Below are 19,595 nucleotides of genomic sequence, written 5' to 3'. Positions count from 1 at the left end.
GCAGTGNGAAGGAAAGAGGAGACCAGCTGCACTGGCAGGCTGCGAAATGAGAAGCAGGTGATCGGTTTGTGTGATCGGCAACAAAAGACCGTGATCGGCGAAAACCGATCATACACTTTTTCACGGAAATCGGCCAATTATGATCGGTGGCTGATCGATCGGCACACCTCTATTAGCGATCTATCTTGTGGTTTCTGTCTAACACTGTAGCATTTTATGCTTACTTATAGTTTTAAATCAATCTCCATCTGGGTTTCTCTTTTTTCACTCCTGGCATTTATGTGACCATGATTGCGTCATTTAAGCAAATCTTTTTCTGTTCGAATGTCTCTACCAGTTTCTTTTGCTCCTGTCTCGGATGTGTGGCTTGGCTTTGCATTCCTCCATGTGTCACTTCTCTGGGTTTTGAGGCCTGCTGTTCTTAAAAAAAAAGTTTTTTTTTTTTTTGTTTTCAGTTTTGCAGTATATACCTATCACTTATTTGTTGCATTGCTTATTTCTGTTGGTTATCATCTGAGGTGGTATTTCTTGCCTTCAGGCAGAATTTATTATTTTCTACATGACAGTTATAAGGGTTTCTACCATACTGAGTTTGTCTAGTTCTACCAATTCTGTTTCAGTAGATCACTTCACACATTTCTTGAAATTTAGGTAAAAAGACATACATCTAGGTTATGTGATTGGTGGTGTAGGGGTCTGGCCAACACAGACATAAAGTTGGAATTGTTATTGTGTGGTTTAATGATAGATAAAAGAAACACTGACAGCAGGAGTCTCCGAGACTCAAGATCTACTTTTTTGTGCTTGTTTAAGATGCAAACCTTCTCCAACACACCTGAATTTGAACAAATGGTTTGTCATCAGGCCGCTGCCAAACTTGATGGCATGCTGAAGAGGTAGTTTATTTATTTTTGTTATTTTTATCAGTGTGTAGACTGTACTGAAAACAAAACATACCAACTATAGTGGTGTATGCAGAAGTAAAACTGATGAGCTAAAAATGTAAAAAGATGAAGAATGGAAGTCCCCTGAAGGGGGCTTTACTATTTTGGAGAACAAGCGGTTCTCCAAATTGATTTGCACTTCTGTCAGTTTGTGTCTCATTAAATTTTTCAAAAAGATACATAGTACTACACAACCTCAATTGAAGTGTTCGAATGCATCAAGTGCAAAGAAATACATGTACTTTTTGCTATTTGCCCATATGCTGCTATTAACAGTACATGAGGTATCGGAAACCATAGTTATTAAATCATAATAGCTTCTATTGCTCCTGGCGTACAGCTTGTCAATGACCACAGTGGTTAGCTGTTCAAAATTACCAATTTGAAACTGAAACATGGAGAATTTAAGTCGAGTCTAATATAAACTAGGTTTTGCATATTTTAAGATCCATGTTCTTGGTAAAGAAGGAACCTCAAATAGTTGTTGCTCTTTGTTCTCTGCTTTGTCTGCTTCAGTTTATATTAGGAGTTATGGAAATAGACACAGCTGCTCTTCTCTTTTTCTGGTTAAGGGGAAAAATCAATGTGTTAGAACAATTCATCTGTTTAGTAGTTAATTAGTCACGGATATTTGCTGTCTGTGGATTACACAAATATCATAGTTTGATTATTTTATTCATAATAAAACTTTACTTTCCCCCTGCTATTAGCTGTTAAATAGAGGTCTTTTTCATGTTTTGCAGGTGGGGACAGTTTATACACCTATTTGTGTGTGGATTTATTTATCCTATCTTCTTGCTAGATGCTGAAGAAAATTTCTATTTAATGGATGATAAATTGTCTTATAATCAGTCGCATTATTTGCATGTTAGACAGACATAAAATTATTCATTACAGTAGCCAGGCAGCAGTAAGGCATTGTAAGTCAACATTGCTAATACGGTGAATTGTTAAACAGGTGAGTCCATAAAGAATTTGATTTTAAAAAAAAAAAAAAAAAAAAAACATTGCAAAGCTTTATAGTTTTGACTTAAACATAGGGAATTTAAAAAAAAAAAGTAGATTTTGTTTCATTTACAGGAAGGTTAGAGAGAGAGAGAGAGCATTTATGCTGTTCACAGTAGTGCAAAGGGAGGGGTTCAGTTAATCAAATTACTTAATGCAATTGACAGCTTGATTGCAAATAGAGTTAAAGAACAGAAAAGAGAGTGAAAGGTTGGGTGATGGGAGCAGAGAAGAGTGAAATAGGAGCGTCAGAGATAGTGGTCAAACAGGAAGGAAGATGGATTGTAGTCTTGGAGCAACATGAAAACCAACTCTCCTTTGTGCTTTTGAGGGCGGTGCTAGATTTTTGTCAGCTACACAAACCAAGACTCATTAACAAGCTCAAAGCCCGTCTCCGCTGAATTCAGACAGAAGATGTTGCCTGTCACCAGGCAGTAATGTGGCATGAATACCGGAGCGAGGAGGGTTAGGAGTGACACAGGTGGAAACTGTGGACGGGACAGTAAATGTCACTAATGGAACAAAGCAGCACGAAGAGAAACATCAAAGGAGTTACCGATGAACAGGTTTTGGCTCTATATTACTTGTCAAAGCATGTAAATTTATTCAACTTTGGAAGAAACAGAATGAGCTGAAAACTATGTCTTCCATGCACTTAAAAAAACAACACGTCAAAAGATTCATTTTTAGACTTGATTGTTTCTTTCTTACAGATTATTTGTCTCATACTATTAACAAATCTGAAAAAAAAACAAACATTTTTTTATACAAGCTACATTCTGTAGCTTTAAAGTATGAAACATGAGAAAATGAAATATAGGAACTAAGGCCCTATGAGTGCAAAATGAATCCATTCACTTATTCTCTTCAAATTATTCCTGACTGGAGCTGAAAATAACAGTTTGTGCTGCAGGTTAGTTTAATTTAAGTTTTAATGTACATATATATATATATATATATATATATATATATATATATATATATATATATATATATATATATATATATATATATATATATATATATATATACACACACACACACATATATATATATTTATAGAAATATATTTAATTTGTAGAAATGAATAGCTGTCTGATGCATCCTCCACTAATGAATTTCTTACATAAGTCTGACATGCGAGGAGAGAAGAAGTGAAATGTCTTTCGGTCTGAAAAGGGTTTGTGCTTCTTTCAACGATTCAGTATAATTAAACCACTCGGGAATAAAAAGCTCCAGCAGATTCATAATTTAGTCGGTGACAGAGGCGGAGGTGGGGTCAAGATTACAGCACAGGCATCAGTTATCTCCTCTTGAGGAGAAATGAAAATATTTCATTGTTCAGGGCAGCCGTGTTACGCTAGCTGTCAATGAATGAACTTAGGAGTGGGCGTACAAACACTGACACAGGCCAAAAGACAAACCACAGGAGTTTTTTTCCTGGCTGAGATCAGACACGCAAGAAAAAAAAGCAGAGCTCGTGGCAGAACGTGCTGAGATGGCCTGCCAAACTCGTAGCGTGGGCACAAGTGGGCTGCAAGGAGTCTGACATTTTTGTGCTTAAAGGAGAAAGGAAGCAATAAATGTATTCTTACTACTGCGGTCCTTGCAGACTTACTTGTAACCTTTGTGGCTTTATTTAAAAAAAAAATAAATAAATAAAACACTGGCAAAAACAATCATTCTGGTCGTAACCTTGGATGACGGCAGAATCTGTTTCTGCAAAGGGCTTAAACACATTTTTACCAACAGGCTCTCATCGTCGTCTGTTGTCTGTTTCCGTCCCAGGCGGATGCAACCACCAGCTTCCTGCGTGCGGCTCGATCAGGGAACCTGGACAAGGCCCTGGATCACATTAAGAACGGGATAGACATCAACATCGCTAATCAAGTAAGATGTCCTGTGCTGACTGACTCACACTTCTGCAAAACAATATGAGTATGTGTGTCGGTGAGAGTAAGACTTCATTAAACATTACAATGGATTACATGTCAAAGTAGATTAGAAGATTTCATTAGTTTTCAGAGGGTTAAAAAAAAACTTGAAACTTTGACTTAATGTATTTATATGGCTAATATACATCTAGTATTGTGTATTAAATTAGAATATTCTTTTGAATATCACCAAAATATTTGTTTTCTTTTCACCTTTATGTGCACTTTGACATTTCTACTTCTTTATAACAGAACATTATTCATCATTACTAGCTGAGACTGTAGTTAAATGAAAAAAATGCTTTCCACCTATAAATGGAAAAGTTAAAAACACTGTTAAAGCAGAGCGTGTTAAAGCCTGCTATTCCTGCTATGGCAGGAGTGGTTTATTTCTGCAGTTATTAATGTTTTAAGTTTCCACCGCAGCAGAGGAGACGTGTTCACAGTGTCTGTGTTTTTACCCACAGAGACAAGTTAAGAGTTTTTCCTCGTTGCTCTCGTCTATTTGGACTTGTAATTTCTGTAGGAAAAAGGCTTTTTCTGTGTCAGATCAGCTGGTTTATCTTCACATTCATTTTTGAGTATTGTAGATACCTTTTGGCAACCATACAGAAAACTGTCCCTTTACATTCAATCCACCCATGGTGGCTAATTTGTTGTAAAGATTTGACCTCCAATGTTATATTTGCCTAATTTGGTTGTGTTTTGATTTTTAGCTTTTTCCTCATTTGTCTTCTCTTGTTGTTCATCTTATTTGATGGCCGGTCCAGTTGTGATTTACAACACTTTGTCTCTGGTTGTTGATTTATGTTGCTATGCTGTCTGCCTGTGCATCCCATTTGATTTGTATTCTGTGTGTTGTAAAGCGTTTTTAGCTCCTCACCTGCTTCAACCATAGGTTTCTGATTTCATTTTGACTCCTATAATCATTTCTGGATTTCAATAAGGCTCTGCAGTCCTTATTATTTACTACCGGTAAAACAGTTTCATTTTTGACAAATATCAGGAATGATTACTGAAAGCAGGATGAATCATTTCTAAGAGATGTTATGAACCCAGAGTAGGTTATGTTATTTAATATAATGTTTCAGAAAGAAAAACTGACAATGTAAGTAGCAAAACAATAACATAAAAATATTAATAACAAAACGGAGTATTTTTAACACTAGGATGAAACGATTCATGAATGTTTTCATCAATGAATGTTTGAAGTAACTTGTCGTAAAGTAGTTGTCTTTATACAGCTTTATACACCACATTTAACGCTACATTCATGCAGAAAATATCTAATCTTTTCTCAGAAAACCACCATCTGTAAAGTACCATATTTAATATGTTACTTTAATTGGCTAAAATATAATGTTTATGATGTATCTTCAATAGTTCCCAGGAAGAAGATGTTACTTTAGTTTGGACACTGCCACTGCAGTAAACTGAACCTCTGTATTTAGCTTAAGATTTAGAAAAACTGCTCGTCATATAATTCTTATGCATAAAAAAGGTCTAGATGTATTTAAGATGCATGCTTTAAAGTAGAGGTGTGACTTTAGAAACGTCAGACAATAAATCTAAGTGGAACGCTCGCATGGAGAATCAGCAAATTGAGTCAAATCAGAGGCTATGAAGACAATTAAAGATTCATGCTCTCCAGATCATTTTTATTCTCTGTCTTTGTCTAACATGCATTAATAATTGAGATATTAAATTATAGTTTCATAAATGTTTCGTTTTACCTCCTGTTCTTCTGCCCCAAGTTGCTGAATCAATGTCATGAAGCAATGAAGTTTGACCACACACACAGGGAAATTCCTGGTCTTCCAAACGGTTGTTATTCACAGGACTGAAGTCTTATTGAACACCCGACTTTATCTGCCAGTGTTGTACTGTAGAGACTCCAGATTAAAAAGTGCAGATAGTGCATGTCTGTCATGTCGGCCTGAATGCAAAATGAAGTCTTCAGCATCTTCTTCAGAGCATCAGACAAATACAATGATGTCACATAATTCTGCATCAGAAGCCAAACATGGGATTGCAAAACCACAAATGCGGAAAGCAAAAACAAGCCTCCTGTTGGTCTTAAATTTTATTTGAGCCATAATCTGACACGTTTTTTTTGTTTCATTTGTTCAGAATCAAAAACGCTAGCATCCACAATGACACTTTGTGTTAGTTGTTCTTTCACATCTCCATGACTGTGTAATCAGAAACATAATCTGAAAAAATAAATTCACATTTTCACCACCTGGAAAGAAAGTTTGTATACATTATCAACGACCTTAACCCGATATAAAACCTGCATTGAACCTCAAAATCAGCTAAATTACTCTGATAACCACGCTCACACAAGACGTTCCCCAAAACACTGACATTTCCCTGTATTTTGTATTCCTTTTGTTTCTTTCCTGCTTTTTACTCCACGTTGAGACAAGGGCAGGTGTGGTATTTTTATTTGTGATTTATTGGGCTCTGGGTCCTTGCTATAGTCGCAAACCTGAGGGCTATTTTTAGGATTCTCCTTTTCTCTTTTTGTCTTCATGTTCTTGCCATCACCTGAATTTGTTCAGACATCTAATTACCTTTAATTGTTACACAATAAGTTTTCTGACTGTCACTAAATACATGCACATATTTTAGAAAATTAAGATGTCTACAATATAAACTACACACAACTATAATAAAAGAATGTTAATCAGGTCTTGCAGCTGTGGAGGAAAGAGTTTCACATAGCAGGATGTAATAAATACGATCTGGTCTGTAGGTTCTAGAACAAATTATATCTTACTTGATCAAAAACACACCATTGATTCCACACTATTACTCCTGCGTTAAGGACAAAGCCAAAATGCAAAGAACTAAGTATACAACATAAAACAATAACTTTGGCAGCCATAATCTGAAATAACTTTTCTTTTTTCTCTACATTGCATAATTAACAACGCTCCAGTCTAGTTAACAACTAACCTTTTGTAACATCCCCAAAAGAAACATTGAAATAGAAGTGATAGTTGTTTTTCTTATGCTTTTCCAATCTTTCTTTCTTTATTATTTCTTAAATTAACCAGGAAAGATAATATGAAAAATATAATTTACAAGGATGATCTGGACAAAACACTGAGACATTTTTTTTGTCTTCAGCTGATTAATAATGCCAGTGTGTTTTGGTACATTTCAGTTTAAGTTTAAACGATTCTATCACATCCTGATATGTGTCTCTTGGGTTTACATTTTGCTGACGCATAATTACATTTCATATTTAGCAAAACTTAAAGTAGCAATATGCTGAAGTACTCTCTCTTCAACAAAGAATTTGATGTATGCGAGGCGATTTTAGCTGCAGCAGCTGAAGCATTTATCGTCTATCTGTCTCCAACATTGTTATGGAAAATGTTTTGCCCATTTTTCCTTAAAACATTTCCCTATTGGGTTTTGCAGAAACCAATTTTTCAACAACTCTCTTTAGGTTTTGCCGCTGTTTTTTAACCACCGATACATTTTTCATTCCGTTGCAGACGAGTGTTTGCATTTTGTATCTTCTAACTTATAAATCAGTTTAGACGTGTGGCAGACGGCCTCACATTTAACTCCCAGAGTCTGCGGTGTGAAGACGGGATAAGAGAGTGTGTAACTGAGACTGATGCGCAGCTTTCTCCCCATTATTGTGTGCAGACTTTACACAGGGTGCTGCACATTTGAAGTGAGTGACACTGCAGTACGATGAAAAGGCTGAGAACAGAACGGATCACAGTGACCCCTTGTGGAGAGATTGATTACAGCAGGCTAGCTGCAGCTGAAAACATCAATAATTCAAATTATTGTAATAGGAAGATAAAAGAAGTCTAGCCATGAGCTATGTGTAAAACAGCTGATAGTAAAATGATAATCACTAGAATTGAGTAACTTATTGTTTTAATTTACTGATATGAGTTGACGTAGGACTTTTAATTATTTCTCCTCTTGTACATTCGTCTCTCTTTTCTCCTAAGAATGGTCTTAATGGGTTACACCTGGCCTCTAAAGAGGGCCATGTCAAAATGGTTTTGGAGCTGCTGCACGCTGGCATTGAACTGGAAGCAACCACCAAGGTAATCTGCCCACTTATCACATTAAAAACTTTAGCTTTTGCTCTAGGTCACAGACACTGGATGTGACACCAGAATTGACCTGTATGAATGCAGATTATTTATTCCATTGTTTTGTTTTTTTTTTATATTTCAAAAGAGAGATGAAAAAACATCACCAGTGTCAGTGATGTATTTCTATGTAATCTGTGACTTTTTTTTATTTTATCTTATTTTATTTTTGTCAGATGGATTCAGGGAAATTGTCCACTTTTCACCTTTATACTGTTGCTCGAGTGGCGGTATTTAGTACCTCCACAGAGATCTGAGTAACCTTGATACCTAAAATGTAAATTTAATTACACTGGACCTGTTTCTGGAGCTTGTATTTCAGTGTTAAGTGTGGAGATCTAGGTCATTAGGCTGCCATAATTGTCTTCTCACTCTCTTTAATTTCCTTTTTCTGACCTTCCGTGTTTTTTTTCCTGCGTGTGTGTGACCTCCAGAAAGGGAACACGGCTCTCCATATCGCAGCTCTGGCAGGGCAGGAGAAAGTGGTGGCTGAGCTCATCAACTACGGTGCCAACGTTAATGCTCAGTCACATGTGAGTCTCTCAAAGCTGTTACTCAGTTAAAGCTGGATGAGCGAGTGTGCAGACATTTGTCTCGTGTTTCTCGTCTAACTGGGACAAAACTGAAGAACTGAAAGTGAAATCCTGTTTGCATACTTATGCAGGGTCCTCTACATTTAGGTTTACGGGTTGTAATGAAAATGTGTCTCTGAGAATGTCGCTCAGACATTCCCGAGAAACAAATTGACACAGAAATCCATTTGCTTGTGTTTCATACATGATGTTTTGATGCCCAAACAGAAAGGCTTCAGTCCGCTCTACATGGCTGCACAGGAGAATCATTTAGAGGTGGTCAAGTTTCTGCTTGAGAACGGTGCAAATCAGAGTCTCCCAACTGAGGTATGTGTGTATGAGGTTCTCACGGTATGAAAAGCTTGGACAAAAACACAGCAATTTCCATTTAAAAATATGAAGCAGAATGGAATAAAACGATCTAATATCTTATATTTAAACATAAAAACATAAAAGCAACATTTATTCTTATCGATGTTTAAATTATGAAAGTAATGGTTATGTTTATGTTAACTGTAGCGTTACAGACCAATTCAGTACAATTAGCATACTATTTAAAAGTTATTTTATTGCAACTTTCCATTTCTCTGTATAGAAAAACTCCAGTGCCTCTGGTTTTTGTTTGGCATCTTAATAAAAATGGACGTATGGGGACAGAATATTAAAAATGTTAAGTGTATGGAACGTTGAAATGGGCCAGTCATTTTTTTAAATTTATTTATTTTCTTTATTGTGGTTGAAGTCAAAGATGAAAGCTGGAGTGTTTTGCAAAGTTTTAAAAATAAACTCTTATTAGAAACTGATGCAACATTGAATCCAAATATATTGGAATCAAGCAAAAGTGGTAAATGTTTTCTTTTGTAATAAATTATCAAATTTTTCTGAACTGTTGCATTTCAATTAAAAAAAATAATGCCAAACTCTTATGAAGATCATCAATCAGCAAATAAGGTTCAGGGAATGATAATCCCTTTTTTTTTTTTTTTTTTTTTTTGGTGTTTTTTTGTCACATTAGATATGCGACAAAAACAAAGTTGAAATGTGATTAAAATAGATCATCTCCCTTTTCCAGAAACGATAATGGATTCTCCTGGATAAAGTTCAATTCATTTTGACTTATTAATACGGTTCCAGCACACAACAAAACTTCAGCCTATAATAAACAGGTCCAACTTAAAGTATGTAGATATCAATCCAGTCCAAAGTCAGCTTTGATCAGTACAATTTATATAGAAACAATCTAGGCAGTTCAGTTAAATTTAAATTGTAAGTGATATTAAATTCAACATTTAAAAGCAGTTGGTAAAAAGAAAAAAAGAAAACTTAGTCCATCTCATTAATCACTGTATCAATTTCTTCATCCAAAGCAAACATTTAGCAACTGTGGAGTAGAATTTCATATTTAAATTCAAAAAATACTTTATTGATCCAAAATGGAAAATTAAATCATGATAATATTTTACAGGAAACAAAAACAAAGAGAGTACATAAAGTTAATCATAGCCACACCTCATTCAGTGACTCTTTTACATTCACTTGAAAAGAGAGATAAAATCATCACCAATACCTGGCCAAGAGTAAATTTATTTTATAACAATGTTATGAACACATTACAAGTTCATTTTGGCAAACAGCTCATCTGAAAGCTTAAATATCTTGCTGTAATGATAATAATGCAACAGGTTACAGAAGGAAAAATACAAATAGCAGTGTTGTATTGTACTGGCATATGCTCATAAATAATTATTATACATTATATTTGTGTTATTTTAAAGCTTCTCGTTTTTCTCTCCTTACTTCTTCCCCTGCATCGTCTGTGCCGTCCCTCAGGATGGCTTCACGCCCCTCGCGGTGGCCCTCCAGCAGGGCCATGAAAACGTCGTGGCGCTGCTCATCAACTACGGCACGAAGGGGAAGGTCCGCCTTCCAGCGCTCCACATAGCTGCCCGAAACGACGACACTCGCACTGCCGCTGTCCTCCTGCAAAACGACCCCAACCCCGATGTACTTAGCAAGGTATGCGCTCCTTCACATTGGGTTTGCTGTGTAAAGAAAATAGCAAATGAATTAAAACGAGGTGGAGAAATAAAATCACAGTGCAGGAGTTTTTAAGTAAGTCTTGGTGGTTATGTTGCAAGTGTGGATTATGATTTAAAATGCAAATAAATGTGTGAAATGTGGTTCATCTCTCACTAACCGTCATGCTCTCGCTTCCTTTTCTCTGCAGACTGGTTTCACCCCGCTACATATCGCCGCTCACTATGAAAACATGAGTGTAGCGCAGCTGCTGCTGAACAGAGGAGCAAATGTAAACTTCACCCCCAAGGTCAGTTTTCCTCAGCCTTGATGCATTAAACATTAGATCAAGATGCTGCAGGGTCTTTGCATGAGCCAGGTACAACAAAATAACAGCGTCTCAGCAGACATTCACATATAATAACCATCTCTTACGCTCTACCGTAGATTCCAGAAAAATACAGATTCCCTTGAATCTGCCAAAAAAAAAAAAGGGGAAATAATTACTCTTATTATTATATTTGTGATCATTGTTTTGTGATTATTCTCATTGTCACTAATGGTAAAAACGTTCTATGTACGCAATACCATTAATCATATGCAGTTTACGTGTCAAGGACCTGTAACATGTCAGTAACGCCGACACAAATCAGTCAGAGTCACTATTTATACCTTTAGAAATATGGCGAGTATATTGAAATTTTCAAAGAATCACTATTGTTATGCAACACGTTGGCAACACGTAGTTATTTACTACAACTACTCAACCATGTAATGAAATGTGAGTAAGAGCTTCACGAACTTAACATAATTGATTTTTGAGAATCAACTGCAAGTGTCAAAGAAAACCAAGCAGGAAAACCACATGTTCAGGATCCAGATTCACATTAAAGTTTTGGGCATCATGGAACCCCATTGACTGGTTGGTAGAACTCCATTATGCGAGACTGAGCCGGACCTCTGGATGATCGAGTGGTATTGGATGGTTCTAAAATCTTCTGAAGTGGCGTAATGGCTGCTGGGAAGGTTCCCTGGAAAGTGACTTAATATTGTCAGTTCTAAGTAAGGTGGAGGATCTACAATGCCGGACGTCTGTTTCTTTTCCAAAAGCCCTGAAAACCTTATGTGTGATCATGACATTAGGGATTCCTTGAAAACTCAAGAGATTTTACATCAAAGTGTGTAAAAAAGCTGAAAAAAGTAATTATTGAGTATTTTAACATGATGATGATCCTAAACAGAGATATACAAAAGTTTGGACACAACTGCTTATTCAGTTCAATGGGAAGTTGCATCCAAACTTTTGTCTGGTATTGTAAAAAAAAAAAAAAACAAGAACTTAAATTTATCTCAAAGACCTTTTCAACATTTTCTGTTTTTCTTGTTGTGACCTATAACATGCAGCAGCTTGTGTAACTCATGTGTTCTCCAGAATGGAATCACACCTCTTCATATAGCCTCCAGGAGGGGCAACATGATGATGGTCAGATTACTGCTGGACAGAGGAGCTCAGATCGATGCCAAAACAAAGGTAAGCATTTCAGCTCCAGTCTAATTACGTTTTCATGGGAGCTTGTCGATGCACAAAACCATCCCATTGCTTGCTGATTATGTGTTCTGGTGAATTTTCATGCTAAATGACACTGTTATTTAACTGTTTTTCATATTTGCATTTGACTTCATTTATCCCTTCGCAGGACGAGCTGACTCCTCTTCATTGTGCAGCCCGGAACGGTCATGTTCGCGTTATTGAAATCCTCCTGGAACACGGTGCTCCCATCCAGGCTAAAACTAAGGTACCATTATTGCCACTTTCTCTTTTCTCTGTCAGCTGATGATCAACACAAATAAAAACTTAAAGTGGCAAAGCGACCACACAGCAAATGAATGAAACTTTGGTTAGAAATATGCCTCTTTGTCCTAAACCAAAGACCAGCTGCCTTTGATCTTTTGCTAGCTGCAGCGTACTATGAAGTCTCCCTGTCCCATTACTTTCAAAGCAATGATGGTGAATGTGAAGTAGACCAGAGAAAATGCTTCAAAATTTAAGTGCTTCTGTTGTCAAATGTTATTTCTGAGTCTTGTTTATGCTCTTAAATCCTGTGGCTGACAAACTGCACTTCATCACTGCTTCACTTCTTCAGTGCACAAAGCCGGCATGCTCTCTTACAAATCAGCTGGTGTGGGGCTGTGACTACTACTCTCATTGAGTTAGGGGCATAATAGAGGAGGGTTGACCTCGGCCTTCCTCACCAGATTGGTCTTTCACATTGAACACAATGAAATAGCAAAAAGGGGCCATTATCCCACATTGAAGTGTATTTTTGAAAGGGACTAATAACTCTATTCAGCGAATACTAGGACTTTTCTTCAGCTGATTTTCAGAATAAATTTTCCACCATTAAGAAAAGCTACATTCAGACCAATGTTATGTTCCAAATTTACCCTTTTCTCCTTATATTTCTTTATTTCTTCTGTAGAACGGTTTGTCCCCAATTCACATGGCAGCTCAGGGGGATCACATGGACTGCGTCAGGCAGCTACTGCAATACAATGCTGAGATTGACGACATCACACTGGACCATCTGACCCCGCTTCATGTAGCAGCCCACTGCGGTCACCATCGCATGGCCAAAGTCCTTCTGGACAAGGGAGCCAAAGCTAATGCTCGTGCTCTGGTGAGTTTCTGTTTTGTTTTGGGTGAAGCATTCGTACTTAACCCAGCCATACTACATTGAGTAGTCTGAAAGTGATCATTCCTTAAAAGTTTTTTTTTTGCTCCTGTTGCATTAGGTTGTTTTTATAAAACAGAACTTGCTTCAAAGGTTCAAAATGAGTCCTGAACTTTTTTTTTTTTTCTCCTGTGCCCTCAGAATGGCTTCACACCTCTTCATATTGCTTGCAAGAAGAACCACATGAGGTCAATGGACCTGCTGCTAAAGCACTCTGCTTCCTTGGAAGCTGTCACGGAGGTGAGATGATGGGCCCAAATGTCATGTCAAAGTTTTCAAATAGAAAACAACACCTGGCAGTTTTGTTCCGCAACTTTGAAATGGAACTTCATTCAAACATGTAATCATAATCCTACTCAAATAATGTTAAAAGTACTACATTAAAAAAAAACAAAAAAACAAAGAAACATTAATTTAATGTTGTTTTCGTTGTGAGAAAGGATGGCATTAGATGGGATGCCTTACAAACAGTTTTTTGTTGCTTTTTATGCATGCATTTTCATTTAGGAGCGAGCACACGCTGCCTCAGACCTTCGTTTTTGATTGGTTGGGAAATTCATTCAAGAACTGACACCGTCTATTTAAATTTTTCAAAGTTTTACAAAAGGTCTCCGCTACCTGAATGCACAAAAAATAAAAGAAAAACCAAGAATGCTTCTGGTTGTAATGCTTCCTATTTAAATCACGGTGATTTTTGTTCTGTCTCTTTCTGTTCTTGCGTACAGTCGGGTCTCACTCCTCTTCATGTAGCAGCATTCATGGGCCATCTAAACATAGTAAAGAACCTGCTCCAAAGAGGGGCTTCACCTAATGCTTCCAATGTGGTAAGAACCATTGATATGCTGAACCCAAGCAGGCTATTTTCATCAGTCAGTGATTCTTATCTTTATCGCATGTTTAATACTATCCAGAAACTTTATGTAAAAGATAAAAGTATTGTATTTACTTTTAAATATCATGTATGAACTTCATAGATGGGTGTACCTTTGGTGTGATTTTTTTTGTTTGTTACAGGAGTATGAGTGGACTGCCATAATCCTTTAAAAAAAAAAAGAGAGAAATTATTTATTTGATTTAAAAGGGGGACTGTGGTACAAAAATAATTAGGTTTTGTGTTACATCCAGTTTCATCACCCAGTACAACGCTGTCACAACCTGGCTCATTGGCTCTTACAAAAATGTGAAAGAATGGTTTCCAGTGATTCATTTTAGAGAAAATAGCAACAAATAATATGATGTATGAAGTCACTGAAATGGGTCATGTTGATATAAGTGAGTGAACGTGCTCGATGTGAAGTGAGTGAGTGATAAATTACAGAAACCGTAACGCGACCAAAATACAAAGTAAACAAATTTGGGCCTTGGGGATGTGCATGGCAAAGAGAGGGAAGAGAAAAGCCTCCACCCCAACATCCGGTCCTCCTTCCCTCTACGCAGCATCCAGGCACATACATGGGACAAAGGTCTCATAAAGTCTGTTGCAGCCAACAGGTCCATTCCTCCAAACAACCAGGTCTGTCACAGGACTGAGTGAGGATTTACATCAGCTGCAAATTTCATCTCAAGAAAATAGGCTTACGAAATTATTTTTTTAGTTGATATTGGATTTCCTTTATTTCAACATAAGTTTAACTAAAAGTTTATTTGGGAAACAAGCTCCAGATAATATTGTTTGAAATGATTACAATCACACAATTAGCCTATTTTTTATTTATTTATTTTATATATTGAGCTTATAGAACCATTATCACTAAAAAAAATTGTGCTTGTTTATTGAAGATAATGAGATCACCAAATAATCGGCACAACAAAACAAAGTCAAGGTTTTTGCCATACCAAAAAAATGAAATTACAAAATTGTTATCAAGTTCAAAATCTCAGTATCTTGACATAATGAGAAAACTAGTCATCTAAAGACTAGAAACATCAGAATTTTGAAATTGGCTGAATTGTGAGAACATTGGGTTCTCTGCATTATCCAATCAGTATCTGATTTTAGCCATGGTTTTTCACTGATCAGCAGAAACAACCGTCTCTACTGTTTAATAGATGAAATATTTCATCAGTTGAGTATTTAAGCCGTTCGATTAAGTGTCTCTTTGTACTGCATCAGAAAGTGGAGACCCCCCTCCATATGGCATCCAGAGCAGGACACTGTGAAGTGGCTCAGTTCCTGCTACAGAATGCAGCGCAAGTGGATGCAAAAGCAAAGGTATCATCATCATTTGTACTCTTATTATTAAGAGAAGCACATTTTCTTTCTCATTAGTGGCTCCTTTAGGCATTCACAAAGACTTGCATTGAGTTCAAGTTCTGAATATTAAGTGATTAATCTTATCATTTAATTTGCTGTGTAAAACAATTTCAGCGCTGTTGTTATCCCCCTGCAGGATGACCAGACACCCCTACACTGTGCGGCTCGTATGGGCCACAAGGAATTGGTCAAGCTGCTCCTAGAGCACAAGGCTAACCCTGACTCAGCGACGACTGCAGGTCACACGCCCTTACACATCGCTGCACGTGAAGGACACGTCCACACCATACGGATATTATTAGACGCAGGAGCCCAACAAGTGAAGATGACAAAGGTGGGGTGGATTATGAAACCCCGGTGTCACATTTTTGCATCGTCAACGTGAAAATGTATCTGTCAACCATTTTTCGTGTGTTTCGTTTTTTCCCCGTCTCTGGAGCAGAAAGGTTTCACTCCTCTCCATGTAGCTTCTAAATATGGAAAAGTGGATGTAGCGGAGCTTCTTCTGGACAGAGGCGCCAATCCAAATGCAGCAGGGAAAGTGAGTCATCGCTTAACTCCTGTTACCTCGATAGTCAAACCTTAGTGAGGAAATGTTGCTTTATCAGCTTTTTACCATAGTACGTGTCCCATACATACGCACATGTTTCTGTGTCATATTTGTGTATGGTTTATATATGTTTACATGTGTATGTGTGTGTGGTTGACAGAACGGTCTGACACCCCTTCATGTGGCCGTGCATCACAACAACCTGGATGTTGTTAAACTCCTGGTCAGCAAGGGAGGATCTGCACACAGCACTGCCCGAGTAAGATGCTCACCGATGAGTGTGCACATGCTCACACAGCCTATGGAGAAACTCTTGAACCTGTCCTTGTACTTGCTAGAGCTCTTTTGCAGAAGCATTCAAGTATTTACTGTGAGGTGCACTCGGACAGGCGTTCCAAAGACCAATGTCCATGCCGGTGTGTGTGTGTGCCTTTGTCTATTTCTCCAGAACGGTTACACTCCTCTGCACATAGCTGCCAAGCAGAACCAGGTGGAGGTGGCCAGTGTTCTGCTTCAGAACGGAGCGTCCCCAAATGCAGAGTCCCTCCAAGGCATCACGCCCTTGCACCTGGCTTCACAGGAGGGGCGGCCCGACATGGTGGCTCTGCTCATCTCCAAACAGGCAAATGTAAACCTCGGAAACAAGGTAGGCTAAAATGGAACTAAATGTTTATCTCTTGAATTTGAATATACAAAAGTTGCTAAAGGAGGCAAGCTAAACTGAACTTGGCTGGTTCTTTTTTGCCGTTGCTTCTCAGAATGGACTGACTCCTCTGCATCTCGTAGCTCAGGAGGGTCACGTGGGCATCGCAGACACTTTGGTCAAACAGGGCGCATCTGTTTATGCTACTTCACGGGTAATTCACACCACCGGACAAGGGCATGGGTTGACAAGATTCGTTGGATCTGATAAAATACAGAGGCTGACATCAGAATCTCACAGTGGAATCATTGGCTCATTTAAACAGTATGCTGCTTCCTAGTTCTTTGCCTAATCCTCGTTTTTGACAGAGGTCAAAACTGAGTAAAAGGACTTGAGATGAAGGAAAGTCTATCAATCGGATGTATTGTTTTCATAAGTAGAGGTGCTAACCAAGATGATGTTAATCAAAGCAATGTTACAGAGGAGAAAATAAATAGAAATTAAAACAGTGTCGCAGTTTCCAAAAAACAATATTCCAACAAAGGCTGTGGGTGTTAACAGGTGGTTTTTGATTTGAACGCACTTCCGACTTAATTTGTTTGCAAAAATATATTCTTTATTTCTTGTAAAAAAAAAATAGCGACAAAATAATTACCAAAAATGTCCTACAACTTAGCCAAAAACCAAAGTAAACTTAATGTGACGTTTCAAGTACTGGAAAGTGGTCAAAAAATCATTTACAAAAAACCTCCCGTCTCCACACACCAAACATTTGCCAAACAACGCCTCCACCAAGCACCCGGTGTGTTTTTAATTACTCAAATTAATGGGAGGGTCTAACCAATTACCAACATAATCTAATCAATTCAAATATACAAATTCACTACAGATTTTGGATCTAAACTAACTTAAATAAATTCTAACTTCCCAAAATAAAAAAACTAAATTAGTAGAAATTACAATTTGCAAACTTTACATAAATGGCCATAACAAGTGTGTACCAGTTGTTTTTTTTTTTTTTTTTTTTTTAAGATTCTTCTTAAATGTAATATTTTAAATTAGATTTAAGCATGAAACTACTTGATTTAATTTGATAACCTACAGCAAGGCATCATCACCAGCAGACTAAACAAAAGGCATTTGATAAAATAAGGATTTTTCAGGCATGAGATTTAAACCATTTAAACCAACCAAGCCAGCACAAAGGCTTGGCTTGGGCTTGAAAAAGATGAACTGTAATTTCTGTAATGCAGAATGAGACATTTGAACGTAACTGATCGTCATCAGATGGCATCCTTTTTTTTTTTCATAGGCAGTGAAATGAACAATCATATTAACTATAGCAATGTTTTTTTAAGGAGTAAGTAAATGGTACAGCTAAGACATAGTCTGCACTTTTTTTTGGTGAAATTCAAAAGCTGTACAATCTTTATGGTTATTTTGTTATTTTTACATTGTGTCAAATAGCTAGGCAAACATGTAGGCTTTTGGAAATAGTAGGCAAAATGACAATAGCTAACAGAACTACAAACATATTTAAATAGTAAAGTATTCATGCCAATGTGGTCATTAGTTATCATGTTTTATAATTGAACTGCTCTTAATAAATACAGGTCTTTTTTGTGTGTCCTGTTTAGATAATGCATTTTTTTTGTTGCCATGTCTGAATCATTTTAGATTTGTTAATCATGTTGAATCAGACGATTAGAAACTATTCATAGAGTCTTTCTTATCTTCCCTCAGATGGGCTATACCCCCCTCCATGTGGCCTGTCACTATGGAAACATAAAGATGGTGAAGTTTCTTCTGCAGCAGCAGGCTCATGTGAATGCCAAAACAAGGGTAAAACTCTTCTGCTACTTTAAGAGCTAGAAACATTGCTCTTTGTCTTTATACTTTTGAATGAATGTACATTTGTTGTTTTTATTCCTGCAGATGGGCTACACCCCTCTGCATCAAGCAGCTCAACAGGGCCACACTGACATTGTGACTTTACTATTAAAACATGGAGCCATGCCTAATGAGATCACATCGGTAAGACGTTCAAATCTTTTTTTGTTTTATTTACTTGCACCTAACAGTTTTGAATTCTAAACTCTGCATAGAAATTAAATATGCTGATATTTTATTTGAAAAAAGAGAAAATTCCTGAAGTGTGTTTCTCTGCAGAATGGGACATCTCCTCTTGGCATCGCTAAGCGATTGGGTTACATTTCTGTCATCGATGTGCTAAAGCTGGTTACAGAGGAGTCTGTTTCCACTGTGAGTAACGCATCGCCCTCTGTGTACAATGATTTAAAAAGCAAGCTTCAAAATTAGGTTCACAGCAAAAATATATCTTTTTTTTTTTTTTTTATCAAATTCTTGGAAAAAGCTGAATTCAAAGTTTCCTTTCTCTACTCCCGCCATTCATCTTACTTTTAATCTCTGTTTGGTTTTTCACAGATGACCACAGAGAAGCATCGGATGAGCTTTCCTGAGACGGTAGATGAGATTTTGGATGTTTCTGAAGATGAAGGTAGGTTTTCTGTTAGAATTATGTTATTTCATGCAGTTTTCAGCATCTTTCTCAGTTATTGGCATCACAGCAAACGGATGTTATATCTAATCATCATTTAGACATGTTTTCTTTCAAGTTTTAAATTAATGGCACACTTACATCCCATGGAAACTGGAAGTCATTGACATTGTAATTGTAGTTCCTAATCACTACAGCTTTACAAAAACAGAAATTATTTCATTAAGTTTGAATCTTGCACTTTATCACATTTCTGTTTTGTTTGTTTTTTAAGATAATTTTATGATGCTTCAACTA

General features: G+C 37.1%; 1 protein-coding gene across 10 annotated transcripts in view; it reads left to right on the top strand.

Moving 5' to 3' along the window:
• The window catches only part of ank1b (ankyrin 1, erythrocytic b), an 81,775-nt gene that overhangs the window by 34,654 nt on the left and 27,526 nt on the right, over window positions 1-19,595 (top strand). For 9 of the 10 annotated variants that reach the window (XM_015040737.1, XM_015040736.1, XM_015040729.1 and 6 more), the window contains exons 2-22: window positions 3,738-3,839; window positions 7,867-7,965; window positions 8,448-8,546; window positions 8,814-8,912; window positions 10,416-10,601; window positions 10,813-10,911; window positions 12,034-12,132; window positions 12,299-12,397; window positions 13,082-13,279; window positions 13,475-13,573; window positions 14,059-14,157; window positions 15,447-15,545; window positions 15,724-15,921; window positions 16,030-16,128; window positions 16,298-16,396; window positions 16,586-16,783; window positions 16,896-16,994; window positions 18,524-18,622; window positions 18,716-18,814; window positions 18,950-19,042; window positions 19,226-19,298. In XM_015040737.1, coding sequence (XP_014896223.1) covers window positions 3,738-3,839; window positions 7,867-7,965; window positions 8,448-8,546; window positions 8,814-8,912; window positions 10,416-10,601; window positions 10,813-10,911; window positions 12,034-12,132; window positions 12,299-12,397; window positions 13,082-13,279; window positions 13,475-13,573; window positions 14,059-14,157; window positions 15,447-15,545; window positions 15,724-15,921; window positions 16,030-16,128; window positions 16,298-16,396; window positions 16,586-16,783; window positions 16,896-16,994; window positions 18,524-18,622; window positions 18,716-18,814; window positions 18,950-19,042; window positions 19,226-19,298 — 2,434 coding nt within the window. The remainder of the gene's footprint in view (window positions 1-3,737; window positions 3,840-7,866; window positions 7,966-8,447; window positions 8,547-8,813; window positions 8,913-10,415; window positions 10,602-10,812; window positions 10,912-12,033; window positions 12,133-12,298; window positions 12,398-13,081; window positions 13,280-13,474; window positions 13,574-14,058; window positions 14,158-15,446; window positions 15,546-15,723; window positions 15,922-16,029; window positions 16,129-16,297; window positions 16,397-16,585; window positions 16,784-16,895; window positions 16,995-18,523; window positions 18,623-18,715; window positions 18,815-18,949; window positions 19,043-19,225; window positions 19,299-19,595) is intronic. The other variant, XM_015040734.1, reaches the window with a different exon arrangement.

This window comes from Poecilia latipinna, unplaced genomic scaffold (genome assembly GCF_001443285.1).
Source record: "Poecilia latipinna isolate Pla-1442-1.1 unplaced genomic scaffold, P_latipinna-1.0 Scaffold524, whole genome shotgun sequence".
Classification (NCBI taxonomy): Eukaryota; Metazoa; Chordata; class Actinopteri; order Cyprinodontiformes; family Poeciliidae; genus Poecilia; species Poecilia latipinna.
The sequence above is the reverse complement of the archived record's forward strand: the minus strand, read 5'-3'. Positions and strand labels throughout refer to the sequence as shown.